This window comes from Chiloscyllium plagiosum, unplaced genomic scaffold (genome assembly GCF_037043375.1).
Source record: "Chiloscyllium plagiosum isolate Xiang-an unplaced genomic scaffold, Cpla_swu_hap1 HiC_scaffold_11, whole genome shotgun sequence".
NCBI lineage: Eukaryota > Metazoa > Chordata > Chondrichthyes > Orectolobiformes > Hemiscylliidae > Chiloscyllium > Chiloscyllium plagiosum.
The window spans coordinates 71,250,037-71,270,547 of record NW_028270149.1 but is presented as its reverse complement, the minus strand read 5'-3'; the positions used below and the strand labels follow the sequence as shown (position 1 = coordinate 71,270,547).

Below are 20,511 nucleotides of genomic sequence, written 5' to 3'. Positions count from 1 at the left end.
ATGATTGGCAAATGCAAGGTGGCTTGGTTTTACAGAGAAACAATTCCATAAAAGCCTCTGGGGCTATTGACACACTGTGATCATTGGACATAAAATAAATAAGTTGTATTTCTCCAAATTCTCTTTCATATAATTACAATATAATTTACTATTTATATGAACAAAATAGATGTCCGCTTTAGTTTTCTGACTGTAGCTGACCCTCCTCTGATTTTATACAATGCATTGCCGTACAGATTAGACTTCATCCTTGGATTATGCTGAGTTTAACTGTTCTCATTTAGGGTTGGTATGGATAGGATCACTCCAATTTCTGTCAACACCCCTAGGGCAGGACAAGGACAATGAAAGATGGTTTCTTCTCTTGATGGCTTGCTATGACCCACTACTAACACGTGTGCAGATGTGGAATTTTAATAAGGGATCTGGAAGCCATACCAGTTTCTACTTTTGGCTTCTCCCATTGTATTTAGAATCACCATGAAAGTGATATACCACCTTCTTCAGTCCCTCTCGCCAGTCACCCAGTCGTCTTCCAATCCTAGTGCACTTGCATTGCTTACCACTGTGTATTTCCCATCTGGTCTAAGCACTTCTCTTCTCCTACCCTTGGCAGTGCCATTCTATTCCAAGTCCCTTCACCAATTTCCCCCCCCCCCCATATATATACACAACAGGTAGTCATAGTTTTTCAATCTCTTCCAGGTTACTTTCTTAGAAGTTGGCTTTTGTTGCAAAAACCATTCTTCAATATTGATATCTTCTGCTATGAATCATGGTCACTTCATTGCCTCCACACTTTTAACTCTACAAAACATCAATGCATTCAGGAAAGAAAGGGTGGGGATAAAGGAAACGAGAATTTGTTTAAACATAACCAAGCTGCAATGTTACAAATTCTGGACCAGTAACAGTGAAAAGCTGACATAGATACTGATACTCTTAATAATGTTTAACATATCAAGATATCACTTAGAAAATACAAATGCTTTAAACTAAAAACCAGAAAAAAAGTTGAAGATTTCATCCAATTTCAAAAGTCGGGATATCCTAAACAAAATGAATATAAAGACATTTTCTGGTTTTGAGGTAAGTCCAAACATTCGCTCATTTATACACATCAAATAATTTTCAATGTGGTTCATATCCAGAGAGTTGCATACGGTCAGATGGTGAGGTATGAAAGGTTGGCTTTTTACCCAAGCCCTGAAATTCATTGTCATTTATAAATTGAGTTAATTTTGTGAATTGTTCTTGATCTTCCAGATTGCTATTTCGAGACTGATCATCAGCTGTTGTCAAGTCACAAGTGCATTGGGAACACAAGTCTTTGGTTTTTAACAAGTTGGAGATTCCATCGCCATAAGCATCCACATCAGAATCGTCTTTATCAGAATCATCATTAAAACAAAGTTTTACTGTACTTAGAGGAACATCAGCACTTTTCCAAAGCTCTATGCTCATGGGTTCTACCTGAGTTTCTTGGAATGAACTGAAGTTGTATTGCAAACTCTTTCCTATTGGGTCATTTTCAATAGCATTGCTGCTTCTGGCTTCTTTATCGTCTCTTAAACTTGACCAGCACTGTACATTATGGGGCATTGGACTTTCAGGGCTGTTCTGCTGTGTAATGCTTGTACTGTCCCTATCTTCAAAGGATGATGTTAGGTAGTTTGGAAGGTCACCCGCAGTCCTATAGGTGCAAGCATCTGGCTCATTCAGAAGGCTGTTACGTTCATAACTTCCACTATTGAAACTATTACTTTGGTAGGAAGCATTTTCACCCATGTCAGTTGAACAGTTAGTTGTGGTTGGCTGTAAGTTTTGGGCAGGATCTGTGCTCTGAAATTTCAACTGATAATCATTTGAGGTTTCATCATTCATAAGAAATGAGATGTGATCACCTTCTGGATTCTCATTTGACTCCTGGCATCGCAGATTCATGTGCAACTCCTCAGAAATAATGGCCTGTTCCAATGAGAAAGATATTTCCTTAGTTATTTGTGGTTATTGATGAACTTTTGCTGGAAAAGGAAAATATCTGTTTAGTTATAACTCAATATTATGGACAAAGATTTATTTGGATTATTGATCGGATATTTGACAATCCAATGAATGTTTGGGGCTGTGGCCAAGGATTATTATCTCTCTCACTCTCGAACAAAGAGGGAGAAATTAGACTTATGTTTGCAAATTTCAGGACATAAAGAACGAACTGTAATAGCTTTAACAAGTGTAGAAAAGGAAAGTGCAGGAAAAGCAAACTTTGGTCCCATTAGCAGGGCAGGCTGAGTGATTAATGAAGGAAATGAGGAAATGGCAAAGACTTTGAACAAGAATTTTGAATCTGCTTTCACAGCAGCAGTCCACAAAAAGCATCACAAAAATTGCAGAAAATCAAGGAGTATAAAGGAGGGAGGAACTTACAAAAAACACTCACTATACACCAAATACCAGGAAAAGTAATAGGATTAAATGGTAGCAATTCCCTTGGATCTGATGGCCTGCACCAGAGCAAGACACTTTCTTTATCTCTTTTGAAGAATAGCACATCAGTTAAAGTAGCTGACCATCGCTGCATTGTGCTGTTAGAGAGCAGGTTGACAGGGAAAGCTTATGGGTTTACTCCTTCTTAACTGTGGGCAGTGACACTGATTGTGAGGCAGCAAAAGGGGATTATTTTAAGCGTTTGCCAGTAAGAGCGAAATACAAATATCTTTAGCAGCACATATTTGACCAGTGAGTCCATGCACTTAAAACCAAAGCCACCTAAAAATTATCCTACCATAATGAGGTCATTCTCGTTGTGGAGTTCAAAATCTCAATATTCTTTCCAATTCGTGTTGAGGAACAGGGGGTTTGAAAGGCCAAAACAAGCAGTAGCTCTGGCTGGTGATTATGAGCTAACACACAAGCATATTAACTCAGGGAAACTGCCACAGTACATTCATGATCAGAGGGAGAGGTAAAAAGCCCAGAGACAAGACTGGGCAAAAATGGAGACCAGACAAAGCTGCCAAATGCCATTGAAAAGGTAGAATTATATGGGAGAGAGTTGAAAAATCTCCCCAAATACTTCCACTGCAGGAAACCAGAGCATATGAATCAAAGTGGTTAGTTCCAGCTTGCCCCAGAAACAACATATCCAGAGGTTGTAAGTTTATCTGGTCAGTGCCTGCTTTAGCTGACGTGACTCAAGTTTCATTCTCACAACTCAAAGACTGAAAAATTGCAAACTGCCCTTCACTCTCTTGCCTGTATTAATGACTGTTGTGGTTCTGTTTTCCGAGCTGGGAATTTGTGTTGCAAACGTTTCGTCCCCTGTCTAGGTGACATCCTCAGTGCTTGGGAGCCTCCTGTGAAGCGCTTCTGTGATCTTTCCTCCGGCATTTATAGTGGTTTGAATCTGCCGCTTCCGGTTGTCAGTTCCAGCTGTCCGCTGCAGTGGTTGGTATATTGGGTCCAGGTCAATGTGCTTATTGATTGAATCCGTGGATGAGTGCCATGCCTCTAGAAATTCCCTGGCTGTTCTCTGTTTGGCTTGTCCTATAATAGTAGTGTTGTCCCAGTCAAACTCCTCCACTTTCTTTGTAAGCTCTTTACCTGTGGTTTGTATGTGTTTACTGTTGCGTTTCATAATTTTTCAAGCATTAAAACACCACTGCCTATCACTCAGAAAAACCTTGGAATCAAACTTTCCTTCATTTTCATGCAGTTAACTGATTTGAATTCAAGTGTAAGAGCTGCGTACTAACAAGTTAGCTGGACATGGGGCATAGCTGCTAGACTGTGTCTGCAGCAGGTGGAGAGGGAACCAACGAGAAGGAACAACATCCTTACTAATCTGCCAGCTGTAGATATTTCTGCCAAAGACAGTATGGGTAAGAGTGACCATCACACAGTCCTGCCTTCACATTGAGAATAACCTCTAGCGTGTTGTGTGGCACTATCACTGTGTCAAATGGGACAGACTCAGAACAGATCTAGCAACTCAAAACTGGGGATCCATGATAAGGCACTGTGGGCTATCAACAGCAGCAGAATTGTCGTTCAGCACAATTTGTAACCTTGTGGCCTGGCACATCTCCCACTCATCCAGTACCATCAAGCCAGGGGATGAACCCTGGTTCCATGGTGAGTGCAGCAGGACATGCTAGGAACAGCGCTGAAAATGTGTTGCTGGAAAAGCGCAGGTCAGGCAGCATCCAAGGAACAGGAGAATCGACGTTTCGGGCATAAGTTGAAGTTCCCCTCCAAGTCACTCACCATCCTGACTTGGAAATATATCACTGTCCCTTCACTGTTACTGGGTCAAAATCCTGGGATTCCCTCCATAAGGGCATTGTGGGTCAACCCACAGCAGGTGGACTGCAGCAGTTCAAGAAGGCAGCTCACCACGACCTTCTCAAGGGCAACTAGGGATGGACAATAAATGCTGGCCCAGCCAGCAGTGCCTTCATGCCACAAAATGAATTTTAAAAATTGAAATTAATCAAAAATGTGTTGCAACTGACTGACGGGAGTTAAAAAGAGAGGAGGGCTGTGTTACTTCCTCTCCTGTTTATAACAACATATCCTGTTCCTTTAGTGTTGCTGGGGTAAAATGCTGGAATGGCATACCTCACAGCATTGTCTGGTTTAGGAATCATTTTCTTCATGCCTCTAAAATGCCGTGTGCTAAATATATGTTGCTAAATACTTGTTTGTGATAAATCCATATGCAAACTTGTTTTTCTTTGGTGTTGGGTCACAGGTGCTATGTTACATTCTAGTCACACCAGAAAAGCAGCTGATCAAAAATCCATACACTGAAGACTGCCTCTCAGCTACTTCATTCTGGATCTGACAATTCATTCAATCGGGTAGGTAAAAACAATGACTGCAGATGCTGGAAACCAGATTCTGGATTAGTGGTGCTGATTCTGGATTAGTGGTGCTGGAAGAGCACAGCAGGTCAGGCAGCATCCAAGGAGCAGCGAAATCGACGTTTCGGGCAAAAGCCCTTCATCAGGAAAAAAGGCAGAGAGCCTGAAGCGTGGAGAGATAAGCTAGAGGAGGGTGCGGGTGGGGAGAAAGTAGCATAGAGTACAATAGGTGAGTGGGGGAGGGGACGAAGGTGATAGGTCAGGGAGGAGAGGGTGGAGTGGATAGGTGGAAAAGGAGATAGGCAGGTAGGACAAGTCCGGACAAGTCATGGGGACAGTGCTGAGCTGGAAGTTTGGAATTAGGGTGAAGTGGGGGAGGGGGAAATGAGAAAACTGTTAAAGTCCACATTGATGCCCTGGGGTTGAAGTGCTCCCAGGCAGAAGATGAGGCGTTCTTCCTCCAGGCGTCTGGTGGTGAGGGAGCGGTGGTGAAGGAGGCCCAGGACCTCCATGTCCTCGGCAGAGTGAGAGGGGGAGTTGAAATGTTGGGCCACGGGGCAGTGTGGTTGATTGGTGCGGGTGTCCCGGAGATGTTCCCTAAAGCGCTCTGCTAGGAGGTGCCCAGTCTCCCCAATGTAGAGGAGACCGCATCGGGAGCAATGGATACAATAAATGATATTAGTGGATGAGCAGGTAAAACTTTGATGGATGTGGAAGGCTCCTTTAGGGCCTTGGATAGAGGTGAGGGAGGAGGTGTGGCACAGGTTTTACAGCTCTTGCGGTGGCAGGGGAAGGTGCCAGGATGGGAGGGTGGGTTGTAGGGGGGTGTGGACCTGACCAGGTAGTCACGGAGGGAACGGTCTTTGCGGAAGACGGAAAGGGGTGGGGAGGGAAATATATCCCTGGTGGTGGAGGGGAGAAGCTGCCTTCTTGAACTGCTGCAGTCCACCTGCTGTGGGTTGACCCACAATGCCCTTAGGGAGGGAATTCCAGGATTTTGACCCAGTTACAGTGAAGGGACAGTGATATATTTCCAAGTCAGGATGGTGAGTGACTTGGAGGGGAACTTCAAGTTGGTGGTGTTCCCATATATCAGTTGATCTTGTCCTTCTAGCTGAAGGTAGTCATGGGTTTGGAAGATGCTGTCTGAGGATCTTTGGTGAATTTCGACAGTGCATATTGTAGACAGTACATACTGCTGCTACTGAGCATGGCTGGTGGAGGGAGTGGATGCTTGTAGATGCATTGCCAATCAAATGTACTGGATGGCATCAAGCTTCTTGAGTGTTGTTGGGCTGCACTCATTCAATCGCCCTCTCTTTGCTGTTAGAGAATCTTGCAATAGGGCAAATGGCCATGATGGATGTTGTTGTATATGGGACTGACAGTCTGAAGGGCTTAATGCAGAGGTGTGTCATAAACTCCACCCACAATAATAAACTCATCTGTCTGGGCCTCCTCAGAATCTCTGTACCAATGTCTGTCATATCAGTGTAATCTGTAACATGTAAAAAACGATATCTTGTTATCTATAAATTAATCTAATCTATCTGTTAGATTAGAAAGTGGTTTTCCTCTACCGTATTAGACTTAGCAGTTACCTAAAATGATCTCATACGTATGGAGTCAAAACATTTTGGGAGTCTTCATTTCCTGTAGTATTTGATCACCCATATCACTGCTGTACCTCGGATAAAAGATCCCACTCAGGATACACTTGTACGTCACATGCAGATGATGACCATAATCCCATAACTCTTATCAGCTTTAACCTTACATGTAAATCTATCGAGTGTGATTTCAGTGAAGAGACATGTACCACCTTCCCCACATTACAAACATTGCCTCCATGCTAGGCGACCTGAAAAAGCCTAGCCGCTATACATTGCTGGAGACCTAAATGAGCAGAAAGTGTGGGACTCTACCTTTCAGGGAGAGGTTGACCCATCCTTAAGTGCTGTCAGTCAATCCGATCAACCTTTCAAACACAGGGAAGCACAGAGCTCTACATGCTTCAATGGAAGTATTTTCTTTCTCCACTAATTCTCTTCTCCAGATGGCATTCAGTTCTTCATGGGTATTGCATATATCCTCAGGTATGCCATTTGATTTTGTTATTAATACACACGTAGGTGGACCTTACATGCCCATACTTGTGTTTGAAAGTGAGGGTTTGGGGGGGGGGGGGTCCACAAATGTAGCATATGGCCCCCAAGTGCCATCCCATTTTCCCAAGAGGCTACTCAGTGGTGTAGGCATTGGGGGATCTGCCCACCCTTGGGACTACTGACCTCCTTAAATGATGTTTGTCGGAAAAATCCATCTGTCTTACTAATGTCCTTCAGGGAAAAATATCTGCCATCCTCACCTGGCCTGGCCTACATGTGACTCCAGAGCCACAGCAATGTGACTGACTCTCAGTTGCCCTCTAAAATAGCCTAGCAAGCCACTCAGTTGTTTGCTGTACATCTTTGGGGTGATCTCCTGTCCCCATCAGAGGCACACCATACCAAGGTCATATCCCTTCTTTGATCCTCCTCTACATCTTTCAAACTCCCCCCTCCCCCACACTCGAACCTTCCTTCAGTGGGGCCTGTCTCCATAACTACATGTTCTCTATGAACTGCCTGTTGTCTCAGTAATGGCTACCACCTGAGTTTGTCACTGTTGAGACTACAGTAGCATCAGACAGTCAGGTTAAGCAGCAGCCCCTTCCAAGCCAGGCTTTGTCCAAAAAGGAGAAGGAGGCTTTGCCTGAGCCCATTAACATCCAACCAAACATAACCTTTCTGCAGGGCAGTCAGCTTGATCAAGGGAATCACCTTCAAAACTCAGTTCCCCACCCCCCTCATCTCTCATAGCTCCCTTTTCACTTATAGAGTAATAGAGATATACAGCATGGAAACAGACCTTTTGGTCCATGCCAACCAGATATCCTAAATTAACCTACTCCCATCTGTCAGCATTTGGCTCATACCCTCTCAACCCTGCCTATTCATGTACCCATCCAGGTGCCTTTTAAATGTTGAATTGTACCAATCTCCACCACGTCCTCTGGCAGCTCATTCCATACATGTACCACCCTCTGCATGATAAAGTTGCCCCTTAGGTTCCTTTTACATCTTTCCCCTCTCGCCTTAAACCTATGCCCTCTAGTTTTGAAACCTTCAAGTTAAGCTGGGTCATTGCACCATAGCTGTCTTCATCCATGAGACCATGCTCACAGTACCAGCAGTGTCTGCTACTTATTTCTGACACTGATGGAACTGCCAGAGCAACTAAATTGGCTGGTAGCTCTTGAGCATAGAAAATCCTCCCACTAATCTCTCTAATTGTTCAGCTCTCATTGACAAAGCAGCCCATTTTATTGGCACCACATCTACGAGCATCCACTCCCTCCGCCACCAACGCTCAATAGCAGCAAGATGCACTGCAGAAATTCACCAAAGAGACTTAGACAGCACCTTCCCATAAACTGGCTGATCAGAAGAGTTGTGTTCCCCAAAGTTCTACCAACTTAAATGATAATACAACAACTCCAAAAGACAAAACACAGTTATCTAGGCCATGCAGAAAGTGGTTTACATACCAAAGATTTAGGAAGTTGCGACTTAGCCAAACACAAGCAAGCAAACTGTTTCAGCAGCCAAATCACTAAAGTGATGATAATTGCACCTGCAATTAAAAGTAGTGCTGCTACCATAGGTGCAATCCACATTATATCTGCAAAAGAAATACAGACAAGTTTATGACCTCCATTAGAAACATGACGAATATGAGCAGGAGGAGGCTACTTGGCTCTGTGAGTCTCCTCTGCCATTCCATATGATCATGGCTTATCATCCAACCCAATAGCCTGTTCCTGCTTTCCCCCCAAAGCCTTTGATCCTTCGAGCCCCAGATTCTATATCCAACCCTTTCTTGCAATCATACAATGGTTTAGCCTCCACTGGTTTCTGTAGCAGAGAATTCCACAGGCTCCCACTCTCTGGGTAAAGAAATTTCATTTCATTTCAGTCCTAAATGGTTGATTCCATATCATTACATTGTGACCTTGGGTTCTGCACTCCACCACTATTTTGAACCATCCTTACTGCCATCTACCCTCTATAATCCTCAATAATCCTGTGAAGGTTTCTGTAAGAATCCCCCCTCATTCTTCTGAACTCCAGTGAATACAATCCTAATCCAGGTAGAGACACTACCACTATATCACAAGGTCGTCATCAGTTTATGTGCTATAATGAATAGATGTGCATTGGTCCCAGTCCACATGCTAATCACCTTAATTCCTGCTAGGAAAAATCAGGTAGATGGATAGCTAGATAAACAGACATATAACCACCAATGGAAATTACTGTTACAATCTTTTCAAGTACTCAAGGGCTAATTGTACTTTTTAAAGATATTACATTTAAACACTTCTTATAAATTGTGTGGTTTGCAATCTCGATATCAGTGAGAAAGTCCAGGTGAGCCCCAGAAAATGGGCAGAAGTGGGGCAAAAAGAAGGTTAAAAAGATCAAAAATCTGAATCTCCACCCCAATCCTGCCCAGTTTTAAATGGTGAAAGCAACCAATCAACTCACAGGAAGGAGGTTAGGGATTTAAAGCTAATAATAGGCCGTGTAACACATACTTATCAGCAATAACTTAATTCAAAGCCCTCTGACCTCTCACTTTTACCTCCATCCGAGTTCTCTGATCTTGACCCTAAACCCAAGCTCCAATCTCCACACTGAGGCCTCAGACCACACCAGAAGGCAACAGCCCCCAACCTGCCCTAGTGTCATTTCCCCTGACAAGTTGAAACCCCACAGCAAGTAGTGAAATCCCAGTTTCTGTAGTGCTACAAATCTGTTTGCATTGAAAAATTAATTTTCCTTTTACTATTAACAATTAGTTGATATGTTTATCGAATGTGAATGCTCAAAAGTCAACAAGGCGATAGAAAAAGACGTTATGCATTCCACAAGTTCACAAAGAAATAAACGTTACTTACTTGTATTTTGAGGCGAAGTGGTTGTGCAGATTTTTCTTGAATTCCTCGTGTTAGGATTTGATATTGAATCAAACCTTGTTGTAACACAATAAGTAAACTTGCGTTTTAGATTGTTAAACTTAAAGTACCCTTTCCCTGAATCATCAGGCCATACTGTCTCGCTCTGGTGAGAAAAGCATACAGTCATTAATCTAATGTTAATTACTCAGAAAATCATGAAATATAGACATCAAATTACTCATACTTAAGTCAGGACAATATTCTGTGGACTTTGGAAATAGGAAATAAGGACAGAAAATAAGGGCAGCAGCATCTGTCAAAGGAGAGCCAGAAAATGTGATGATGCATTCGTCTGAAACATTTTGGCTGAATTTTCCCCTCCTCGATGTGACCAATGGTGAGGAAAATAGAAAATATGGAGAGAATATGAAAAAAACCTAGAATCTCATCATCAAGAAAATTATGTGCAATTTTTCCCTCAAGCATTAAATGCTAAATTCAGAATCTCACCATTTATTTATGACCACCCTACTTCTGTGTACAAGCCTCAGTTTGCCTTGTACAGAAGAACCTCGATTATCCAAATTCACAGGCAGGGAGTATTTTGTTCAGTTAATTGAATTCCAGATAATCAAATGCCGGACAACAGAGGTTAGCCTAACATCAGGACCTTGCAATCTTACCGGATAATCCGATATTCGGCAATAATCAAATGCCAGATAATCGAGGTTCGTCTGTACTCAGCTTCTTTGTGAGGGTGGGACAAATGTTAAACCAGCATGGTATCTGCATCTGCAGGTTGCCAAATATATTTCCTAGCCATTATCCAACTGCTTCTTCACAACACCCGTGCATTCTCAAATGGCCAGCATCCTCCTTGACCCTTCACCCCATGTGTGGCAGCAGTGACAAATCACCAGCTTCATCATATTATCGTTCCTGCTTTGAACCAACTCACGCAACATGTCAGCCCTTCAACGCTTTACTTTGGAGCTCAGGCACACCTACGACTTGCGGGCTTCCGCCAGGTCACCTTATATGCAGGGGCACACACTCCTCTCGTACAGGCTGCATCTCAGGGCTTTTAGTTCACTTTCTTAGCACTTGTTCATTTAGCACTTATTTTAGGGATGGGAGGGCCTGCCCTTGTATACTTCAGATTAGCTCATGATTACTGACTCACAGCCTGCTAGCATCTGTATGGGTCATATTGGTTTATTAGTGTCCAGACTCTTTCATGCACAGTCACAAGCTGCCAGCTTCTTGGCCTTGCTTTGCTTTTCAGTGCAGAGGGAATGTCAGGCAGCCTGTTATATTGGGGGTCAATGAACAATCCGGGGGCTGGATATTTCACTGCACAGCACTGCACTGCATCAATATTGCATGCCAGAAGTTTACACAGTGAATACACTGCAGTGTTTCATGCAAACGGCCATGAGGTGAATGTCAAAAGGGGGCAGTCCTTAATGGAGTGAAGAGGGACTAGTCAGTCAGGAGGTACCACCACAGTCAGTGAACGGGCTCATTCTATTCCAGTCCACAGATGTGTGTCTAACTAATCACTGCTTTAGTCCCACCAGATTCTGGAAATCCAAGGTTTAAAATCACACAACACCAGGTACACAAAACATCAACTTTGTACACCCCAGTCCAACACCGGCATCTCCAAATCTGGAAATTCAGGTCCATGCAAAACCAGGGATTGGGCCACAGTCTAATGCAACCAGTTTGAGGATTACAGGTCAAACAGTTGGGTTCAGTGGAACATTCAGTGCAGGTTAATTGTTCCTGCAAATAGACAAAGGGAAGGGTTTTGGGTTAGGTATGATGGAAGTGGATTCAAGAGCAGTTAGGGATGTAGAAGCGCAAAAAGTGGTGGTGTCCCCAGTGCACTAACAGAAAGCCAAGAGGGCAGGAAGGGCCAGGAGGTTGGGAGGATGACATAGGGGAGGGGCTGCTGCATGCAATAGTAAGGGTGGCAGTCCATGTATCTTGGTGTGGCTGTGTATATTGGCAGAGTTAGAGTGAGTGCTGACCCTATCAGTGTGAGGAAGCAGAGAGAGAGGATAGTGGCACATGATTGTTGTACAATGTAAATTAAAATCTTTTCAACAAAGTCCAAACACACAACTTCCAGGTAGTTTTATTTCAACCAACAACACACTTTGAAGTTCACCTCCATTCAGGATGACTCTTCTTTATATACATTTGAACACAATTAGTTAATTAGTTCACAATGGGGGTTGGTTAGCTCAGGTGAAGGGTCAAGGAGGATGCTGGCCATTTGAGAATGCAGGGATGTTGTGAAGAAGCAGTTGGATAATGGCTAGGAAACATATTTGGCAAGCTGCGGCTGCCAGATACCATGCTGGTTGGAAAGCTGGTTTGCAATGCAGAGTGACACCAACAGCATGGGTTCAATTCCCATACTGGCTGAGGTTACCGTGCAGGACTGTCCTTGTCTACCTCTTCCCTCAACTGAGGTGAGGTTAGACGACCACAAGTTGTGTCTCTGCAATGAGAGAGCAGTCCTATGGTCTGGAAATGCCCCTATCCGTGAAGCAGGGAGTGAGTTTCCCTTTCCAGTGGGTTAGGTCCTCATGATAACAGTCGGACACTGTTCCTTGCTTACAGTGTGTGAAGTGATGTACAACTGAGCTTTCCATATGGTGTCTGTAGTACGAATGCTGGAAGGTCCAAGCAATGACAAACACTTTCACCTCTCTGGCTGCTCAATTCTCTGAAATAAAAGGCGCAGAAGAACTTGGTTTGTGTAATGGATGAGGTGGAAGAGTGGATGACTGTGAAAAGTCGCTGCATGATTCTGAATAGGCAAAATATCTTAACTGAAAAAGGGAAAAAATTCTACCCGTTCTCTCCATTTCTGTCTCCACAGCTGCTACCAGACTTACTGAGTGTCTACAACATTTTCTGTTTCTATTTGAATCCTTAAACTGACACATCATATGCAACAATTTTGAATTAAATTGAAGCTGATATTTATCTGCATGCACAGATTTATACCTCAGAACCTTTTTAAAGAGTAAAGTTTCATCACAACATTTTGTTCCTGTATTAACAATTAAAATAAAATTTCTAAAATATTTTTCAGAAATAGTGCACGGATTTCCTGAGTAGAACAAACGGTCTGATACAATTATACCAGCAGACATCAGCATTTTAATAAGACTCGACCATCTTCACACTTGTATTTACTGTACATCAAGCACTTACAACAGGAATCAATGACCACCTCAAATATTTAGCAGAGGTTTAAGCTGAAGTTTCACATTACCATCAGACAGGTGAACACTGGTCCAGCAATGTCTTGAAAAAGGCATGGATGTTGTGACTAAAAAGATGTGACTTTGCTTATTACAGCTAAGGAACATGGCAACAGGAATCAGCTTTTCAAACCCCAAGCCTGTCACAATATTCAATCCAATAATGGTTGATTTTTACCTTAGCTCCATTGATTTGTGGCCATATAGGGTTAGTAAAGGTTATTAATAGATACAGGGATAGCGTTTGTCCACATGGTTAGTTGACTTCCTACTACAGTGTAGGAAACAAAACTTTAAAGTGGGCTTTGGTTCCAATTTGCCCTCAAATAGGAGATCAGAAAGGCTGTATTAGTGATGTGAAAATCCTTCTCTTCTTATTGGCACAACACTTATTAATGTAAACGCATGGATAGTATGCCCATTGCACATTTGTATACATTTAAAAGTATATAGTTACCACATATTCTGAGCCGTCTTTGCTGAGTAAGATAATAATATATTTTAATGAATTATCAATATTCTTCACAGTTTTTAGGTTTTTGTTGTCTTTTTGTGGAGTCAGAGGCATGTCAAGACTAACTTCAATGATCTGATTATTGCTTGTCACATTGATGATCGGGGGACCCAAGATGGCTGTATGAAATGATAAGGAAAAATGCATTAATAACTTAATATGAAAGTATCTAAAAAGATGTAGAACTTGTTAATGTAGTACACCATCACTGTCTGGGATTTTAGGTAAACAATTTTGTGCTAAGTATCATTAGTCATTCCAGAACTAGACTCTGCATTCCATGCAATGAGGAGTGCATTTTTAAATCCAATATTTAGCTAAACAACGGCAAGTATTTCTGCATTGCAATACATTATATCACCAGTTACCAAAATACCGCATATTCCCCATAATGCCATCAGATGTTAAAGTACTCCATTGAAATAAATCACAGGAATTGAACAGATAAATAATTCATCTTCATGATCAAAATAACAAAGATATTTTATTCTTACATTCCTTTGATTGTAAAGCAACTCTTGTGCTCAGTGTGTTCTGTGGGATTCCCCGTCAAAATACTAGGCCTGAAAAATTGCAGGTGAGGAATTGCATGCTGGATCTTTCATTCTTTTTGGCTGATTCCAAGGTGGCTTGAATTTTTAGCAGGGTTTTTCATTGCAAGGCCTAGAAAGTTCTCTCAGCATATCTTGATAACTACCTACTGCGTCCCTGCATTGACATCTCACTCAATCCCTCCTTTTTTCTCAGTCCAATGGGACAGAGTGAACCCATTGGGTAGAGGGATGCCCAACATAAGTTTCCTTAGCCCCTATAAAGAAGAAACCCTGTTCCTCACGGGAAAAGACTGGGATTGCTGCTACGGGGATAGTGAGGCATCTATGTCCCATCAATCAAGTATCACTCTTCATTCCAATTCTCACATTAACAGCACTGGCACTCTCATTAATTGTATACCAAATGTAACCATTGGCTATGACCACTGAGCCAGACATTTCTGGCTAAGAAGTGCCCAGATCCCTGACTGAAGGATGTAACACCTCCTTGTCCACATTAGCCTCTAGCCAAGACAGCATTGGCTGTGACCCATTCTCAGGACTACAAAGGGATAGATCTTCCCCCAAACGAGAACACCCTAGCCAAACATGTGACTGTGGCTTCTCCTGGACTGGTGCGGGAAGCTGCTCTTGACTTATTGCTGGGATCTCCTGACTGATGGGTGCCTCCATCGACTTTAGTGACAATGACATCCCTAAGAGTCTGAGTCATGGCTGCTTGCTTGCTGCACATGTACAGTGTCGCTGCATTTGCTGCTCGCACATGGTGCAGGGTGAGACTGATGGAGTATCTTAATATACAGCAAGATGTCCATTCCTCTGACTGAGGGCTGCTGACCAAGGAGGTAAGCTGCCTGGTTATGCAGAGGGAAAACTAGCAAGAACATGCTGATATTGGAAACAAACATACTGGTCATATTAGAACACTGTTATGAGTTATTTAAAACAAGTTGGATCAATATGCATTATACGCAGGTTTGATGGATTTTCCTTTGGGATGTGTGACTGTATTCATTGGCATTGCATTGCATAATGATGTGAGCAAGCAGGTAGGCATGAAATGAACCAACGATAAGAGAAAAGCAGGCAGCCTGGAAATGTAGCCTGTTTCACTATACGAGCTGGGTATCTATCCACGCGTGAAAACTTTCTCTGTTGCAGCCTTCTCAATGCTAGATGGCACTGTGCACTGTAATACTCTCAGAGTGCACCACCAGTGTGTCAGAGGAGGGCCATGTTGGTCATCAGGGGTTGGCAAATGTCATGAGGTGGCACTGGTGCCCATTGATCACACCCTGGGCTGCAGGTTGATAGAGCCCAGCATGGAGGTCTTTGGGATCTAGTGAGGAGCTAAAGTCACCAGGTGACTGATTTCCACGTACAATTTTTTTTAATGTCCAGATTGTTTGGCAAGTTTTGTCAGATAGAAAGCTGAGGTGTGTTGAGTCATCAATGAGGCATTTAACAAACAACAAGCACACCTGCCCCACCCCCCACCCCGCTCTTAATTAGCAACTTGTCACTACCTAGTGAGAAATCTACCACACTGTTTGCCAAAAGCATAAAAGGTGCAACAAGTTTACCCCAACTTCCAGATGGGCTTCACTGGATTCCTGAAGAAGGGCTTATGCCCAAAATGTCGATTCTCCTGTTCCCTGGATGCTGCCTGACCTGCTGCGCTTTTCCAGCAACACATTTCCAGCTTTCACTGGACCTTTTGTTCAGTACTGTCACACATCTTGCCATAGCCTAGGGTTGGAAACAATGATTCAAACCTCGTTCAGAGGATTTGAGCCATTATTTACTATTTTAACCAGGCACAGTCACTTAATATTTCAGCTCAGTTTGTTCAATAAAATCCAGTGCTCCACCCTTAAAAGACATTTTTTTCCCTTGTTCCAAAACATCTTTGTTAATGTCAAGAAGGGCAGGTACATCCATAGAATGTTGTCATTCTATAGTATTTGTGGCATAATTTCACAATGACTAGTTCTTCTGAAGTAACTCCACAGAGGTCAGTATCCTGTCACCAAATCACACTTTATTTACATGTGGAGAGTCCTTGATGTTGATTCAGCTCCCTCAGAGCCAGGTCTCAGTGTGAACAGAACCTCTGACACTCCTGCTTCTACCTGGGATCAATGGTGCTGGAAGAGCACAGCAATTCAGGTAGCATCGAGGAGCTTCAGCAAAATCGACGTTTCGGGCAAAAGCCCTTCATCAGGAATAAAGCTTTTGCCCGAAATGTCGATTTTGCTGAAGCTCCTCGATGCTGCCTGAACTGCTGTGCTCTTCCAGCACCATTGATCCAGAATCTGGTTTCCAGCATCTGCAGTCATTATTTTTACCTTACTCCTGCTTATACCTGTCAGTCAGAGCTCCCCGATTGGACCAGATTGACAGCCCCAATCAGGGAACTCATATTCTATGTTTTCCATCTGGATGACCTCGTTACAATCACTACACCTCCTAGACTATACTTCCTTCGAAAACCACACACAAAAGAAGTCTGAATGAAAGGAAGAATGATACATTCAGCAGGCTTTCATCTTTGAAAGGGAAGAATTGCAATGCATTGAGGGTTTATTGATGAGATAGATCTTTCAATTCTAACAGAGCATGTAAAACGCATTAAATACGTCCATGCACAAAGCAATCAGTTTAATGGTAGCATTGCTACGAATCGCCCCAAAATTACTAATAAAACACATTTTCGTGTGCAGAAGCAACAACATCGATCTGCAGTTTATGGAGCTGATAGCCCTCATTTACTAATTCCAAACACCAGCCTTAAAGTAAAATAATTTCCTCACCATTTTCCTCCCCATCAACTCTAACACGAGAAATTGTGCTTTCTGATGCATTGGTACAGATGCACCATATGTATATAGCTGTCCCTTGAGTCAGTGGGAGCCAAGTGGGAGGCAAGGGCCATCAAAGAAGGAGAACATGGAAGATTTAGGAGCTGTCCCCTTTATGAAGGAATGCCACAGAGACAAGCAGATTATTCACACAGCTTCTGATCTCATGAGCAATGAGTGACTAAGCTGGTCTCCATTCATCCCATTTTCCAAATCAGAGAATGAGAACCTTCTCATGGGAATGGGAACAAAACTAAGGTAGACATTGCCTCACCCACTCATCATTTACACCAGAAGAGAATGCCACATAGCTGTATGGGCAAGCACCTACCTACAAAACCGGCAACTTTCATCTCTGGAGTCTAGGCATCTGGCAGGTGGGTGCTTCAGTAAAATTGGAGAAATTGGCACAAACCTTGTCACACTCTAGAATCAAATATTGGCAGATACTTTCCTGGTGTTTTATTGCGAAGTTTAACAGCATTGTTCAAGTCTATTCCATTCAAACCACAAGATTTTTGAACTTCTTCATTCAAAATCAGACTCTGCTCTCTCAGATGAGCACATTGAAAGATATCAGCCCACTACCCTAGCCGATGTTTATCCAGTCCCCATAAAACAATGAGTCACCTTTAACATAATTCCAGCTTGAACAGATTTTCACATTAAATATGGTCAGCCGCTGCACTAACATGTTAGACATTTTGCTGCCCCGTGGTTTGCTTTTCAGCAAGTGACTATTAGTAGTGCTGTGCTTGGCTGACTGCTGGGAGAAGCTGGGCAAAGGAAAATTTCATTTCAAACCTGCTTCCTCCTGCAACGAGTGACCAAGCCTCTACTCAGCATGTCCTCAAACAGTTTGGAGATTGGAGAGTTGTGTATATAGCCCTACTACTTTGTTGCTTTTAGTACTGTTTTCCCAATATGAGGTACCAGACCATCATTTAAATTTGATCTTTAGAACAAAATTGTGAAGATGAGAAAGTTTAACAAGGAGGTGTGATTGTTGTTTGCTGTATTGTAAACCTACCACTCTTTTAACTATTCTGGAAACTTAACCTACAAATAATCTTGAGACACTGGAGACAGTTGAGAGGGAATTGCCTGAGAATCAACTACATCGACTCTGGACCCCATGAAGTCTCATGGCACCAAGTCAACATCTGCAAGGAAACCTCCTGCTGATTACCCACACCATCCTCCCTCAGCTGATGAATCAGTGCTTCCTCCATGTTGAACAACACTTAGAGGAAGCACTGAAAGGCATGGTGAGAGTGCAGAAAGTACTCTGGGTGGGGGGTTTCAAAGCTGACCACCAAGAATGGCTCAGCAGTAGTACTACGGATTGAGCTTGTTGAGCCATAAAAAAACATAGCTGTTAAATTGGGTCTGGAACTGATGGTGGCGGAGCCAACAAGAGAGAAAAACATAGTTGACTTCATCCTGCCTGTCACAGATGCATCTGTTCATGACAGTATCGGTAAGAATGGCCACCGCACAATCCTTGTGGAGCCGAAGTCCTGCCTTGCATTAAGGATATACTCAATTGTGTTCTGTAGTGCTACCACCATGTTAAATGTCACAGACTATGAACAGATCAGGCAACTCAAGACTGGGATTCATGAGGCACTGTGGGCCATCAACAGCAGCACAATGGAGAGTACAGGAGGGCATGCCAGGAGCAGCACCAGGCATTCCTGAAGATAATGTGGCAATGCTTCCAAACAGGACTACTTGTATGTCAAACAGCCTGTAGCAGCAAATGGTAGAGGGAATTCAGCAATTCTACACTGAAGGATTCAGACCTAAGCCCTGCAGTCCTGCCACATTCAGTCATGAATGATGGTGGACAATTAATTCACTCACTGGAGGAGGAGGTTCCACAAGTACCTGCATCCTCAATGATGGAAGAGCCCAGTTCATCAGTGCAAAATATAAGGATGAAGCATTCGCAACAATCTCCAGCCAGAACTGCCAAGTGGATGGTCCATCTTGGCCTCCTCCAATGGGCCCTGCCAACTGGAATCACTCCACGCGGTATCAGGAAATGGTTGGAGTCACTGGATATTGCAAAGAATGTGTGCCTTGATAACAGTCTGGCAATAGTCCTGAAGACTTGTGCTTAAGAATTTGCTGCATTCATAGCTAAGTTGTTCCAGTACAGTTACAACACTGGCATTTAGCCAACAATGTGAAAAATTACTCAGGGTGTCCTGTATGCAAAAAGCAAGACAAATCCAACACAGCCAATTACAGCTCCATCAGTCTGCTCTCAATCATCAGCAAAGTGATGGAAAATGTCATCAACAGCGCTATCAAGCAGGTCCTGCTCTGCAATAACCTGCTCAGTGATGCCCAGTTTGGGTTCCGCCAGGACCACTCAGCTCCTGACCTCATTACAGCCTTGGTTCAAATATGGACAAAAGTGCTAAATTCCAGAGGCGAGGTGAGAGTGACAACCCTTGCCATCAAAGCCACATTTACTCAAGTGTAACATCCAGAAGCCTTAACAAAACTGAAGTCAGTGGGAACCAGAGGGAAATCCTCCAATGGATGGAATTATATCTGGCACATATGAGGATGGTCGAGCTCCAGGACATCTCTGCAGGTGTTCCTCACGTTAGTGTCCTTGGCCTAACCATCTTCAGCTACTTCATCAATGGCCTTACCTACATCCTAATTCAGGAGTGGAGGCGTTTGTCAATAATTGCACAATGTTCAGCACCATTCGCAACTCCACAGATACTGATGTACTCCATGTCCAAGTGCAGCAAGACAGGACTGGCTGGACCAAAGGATCTGTTTCCACGCTGTATGACTTTATGACTCCAAGAAACACTGAGTCATTTGACCAGAAACAGCATTAACAGGAAAAAAGCTATGACCAAAGGGGGCCAGACAGAAAACAGAAGACAATGCAAGGAGCTGGAGGTGAAGATAATCAGTGCATAGATCCAGACACCAAACAGAAGAATACCGAGACAGAATAAGGAACACAGAGAATTCTATTAAGAAGTGACCTGCTGTCAAGTTTTTCTATTTGATTATAAGAGAAAGACAGGATCTCATGTCAGTACTGTGTGAGCTCCTTAACATAGGTCCAAAACCTAGAAAGTTATGCTGAAAGCCTGAGATGCTGAAGTGCTGGGTATTTTCTCATAGGTGGTTGGTCAATTGAAATGAAATTCTAGAAAACTATACCATCAGGACAGTCAAGACCTGATGGAGACACAGTTAATGGAAGTGTACCTTGCTAACCATACCCATGAAACTTAACAGGTGAAGATATTTTCTAATTAACTACTCAGAGATATGATGACACCCAGCAGTTTTCAGGACTCGTGACCTGTTATGAGTCAATATAAAACAGCATATTGTGGAGCTATGTAGCTATGTTAATGTGGAGAGTGATGTGAATGCTTTTGGCTTAA

The 20,511-nt window shown here is 43.0% G+C and overlaps 1 protein-coding gene across 3 annotated transcripts in view; it reads right to left on the bottom strand.

The window, feature by feature from the left end:
- Window positions 1-659: 659 nt before the first annotated feature.
- The window catches only part of LOC122557135 (uncharacterized), a 38,835-nt gene continuing 18,983 nt past the window's right edge, over window positions 660-20,511 (bottom strand). For all 3 annotated transcript variants that reach the window (XM_043704480.2, XM_043704479.2, XM_043704482.2), the window contains exons 6-9: window positions 13,609-13,784; window positions 9,868-10,030; window positions 8,455-8,588; window positions 660-1,968 (exon numbers count right to left, since the gene is read on the bottom strand). In XM_043704480.2, the coding sequence (XP_043560415.2) occupies window positions 1,132-1,968; window positions 8,455-8,588; window positions 9,868-10,030; window positions 13,609-13,784 (1,310 nt within the window). In that variant the 3' untranslated portion in view covers window positions 660-1,131. The remainder of the gene's footprint in view (window positions 1,969-8,454; window positions 8,589-9,867; window positions 10,031-13,608; window positions 13,785-20,511) is intronic.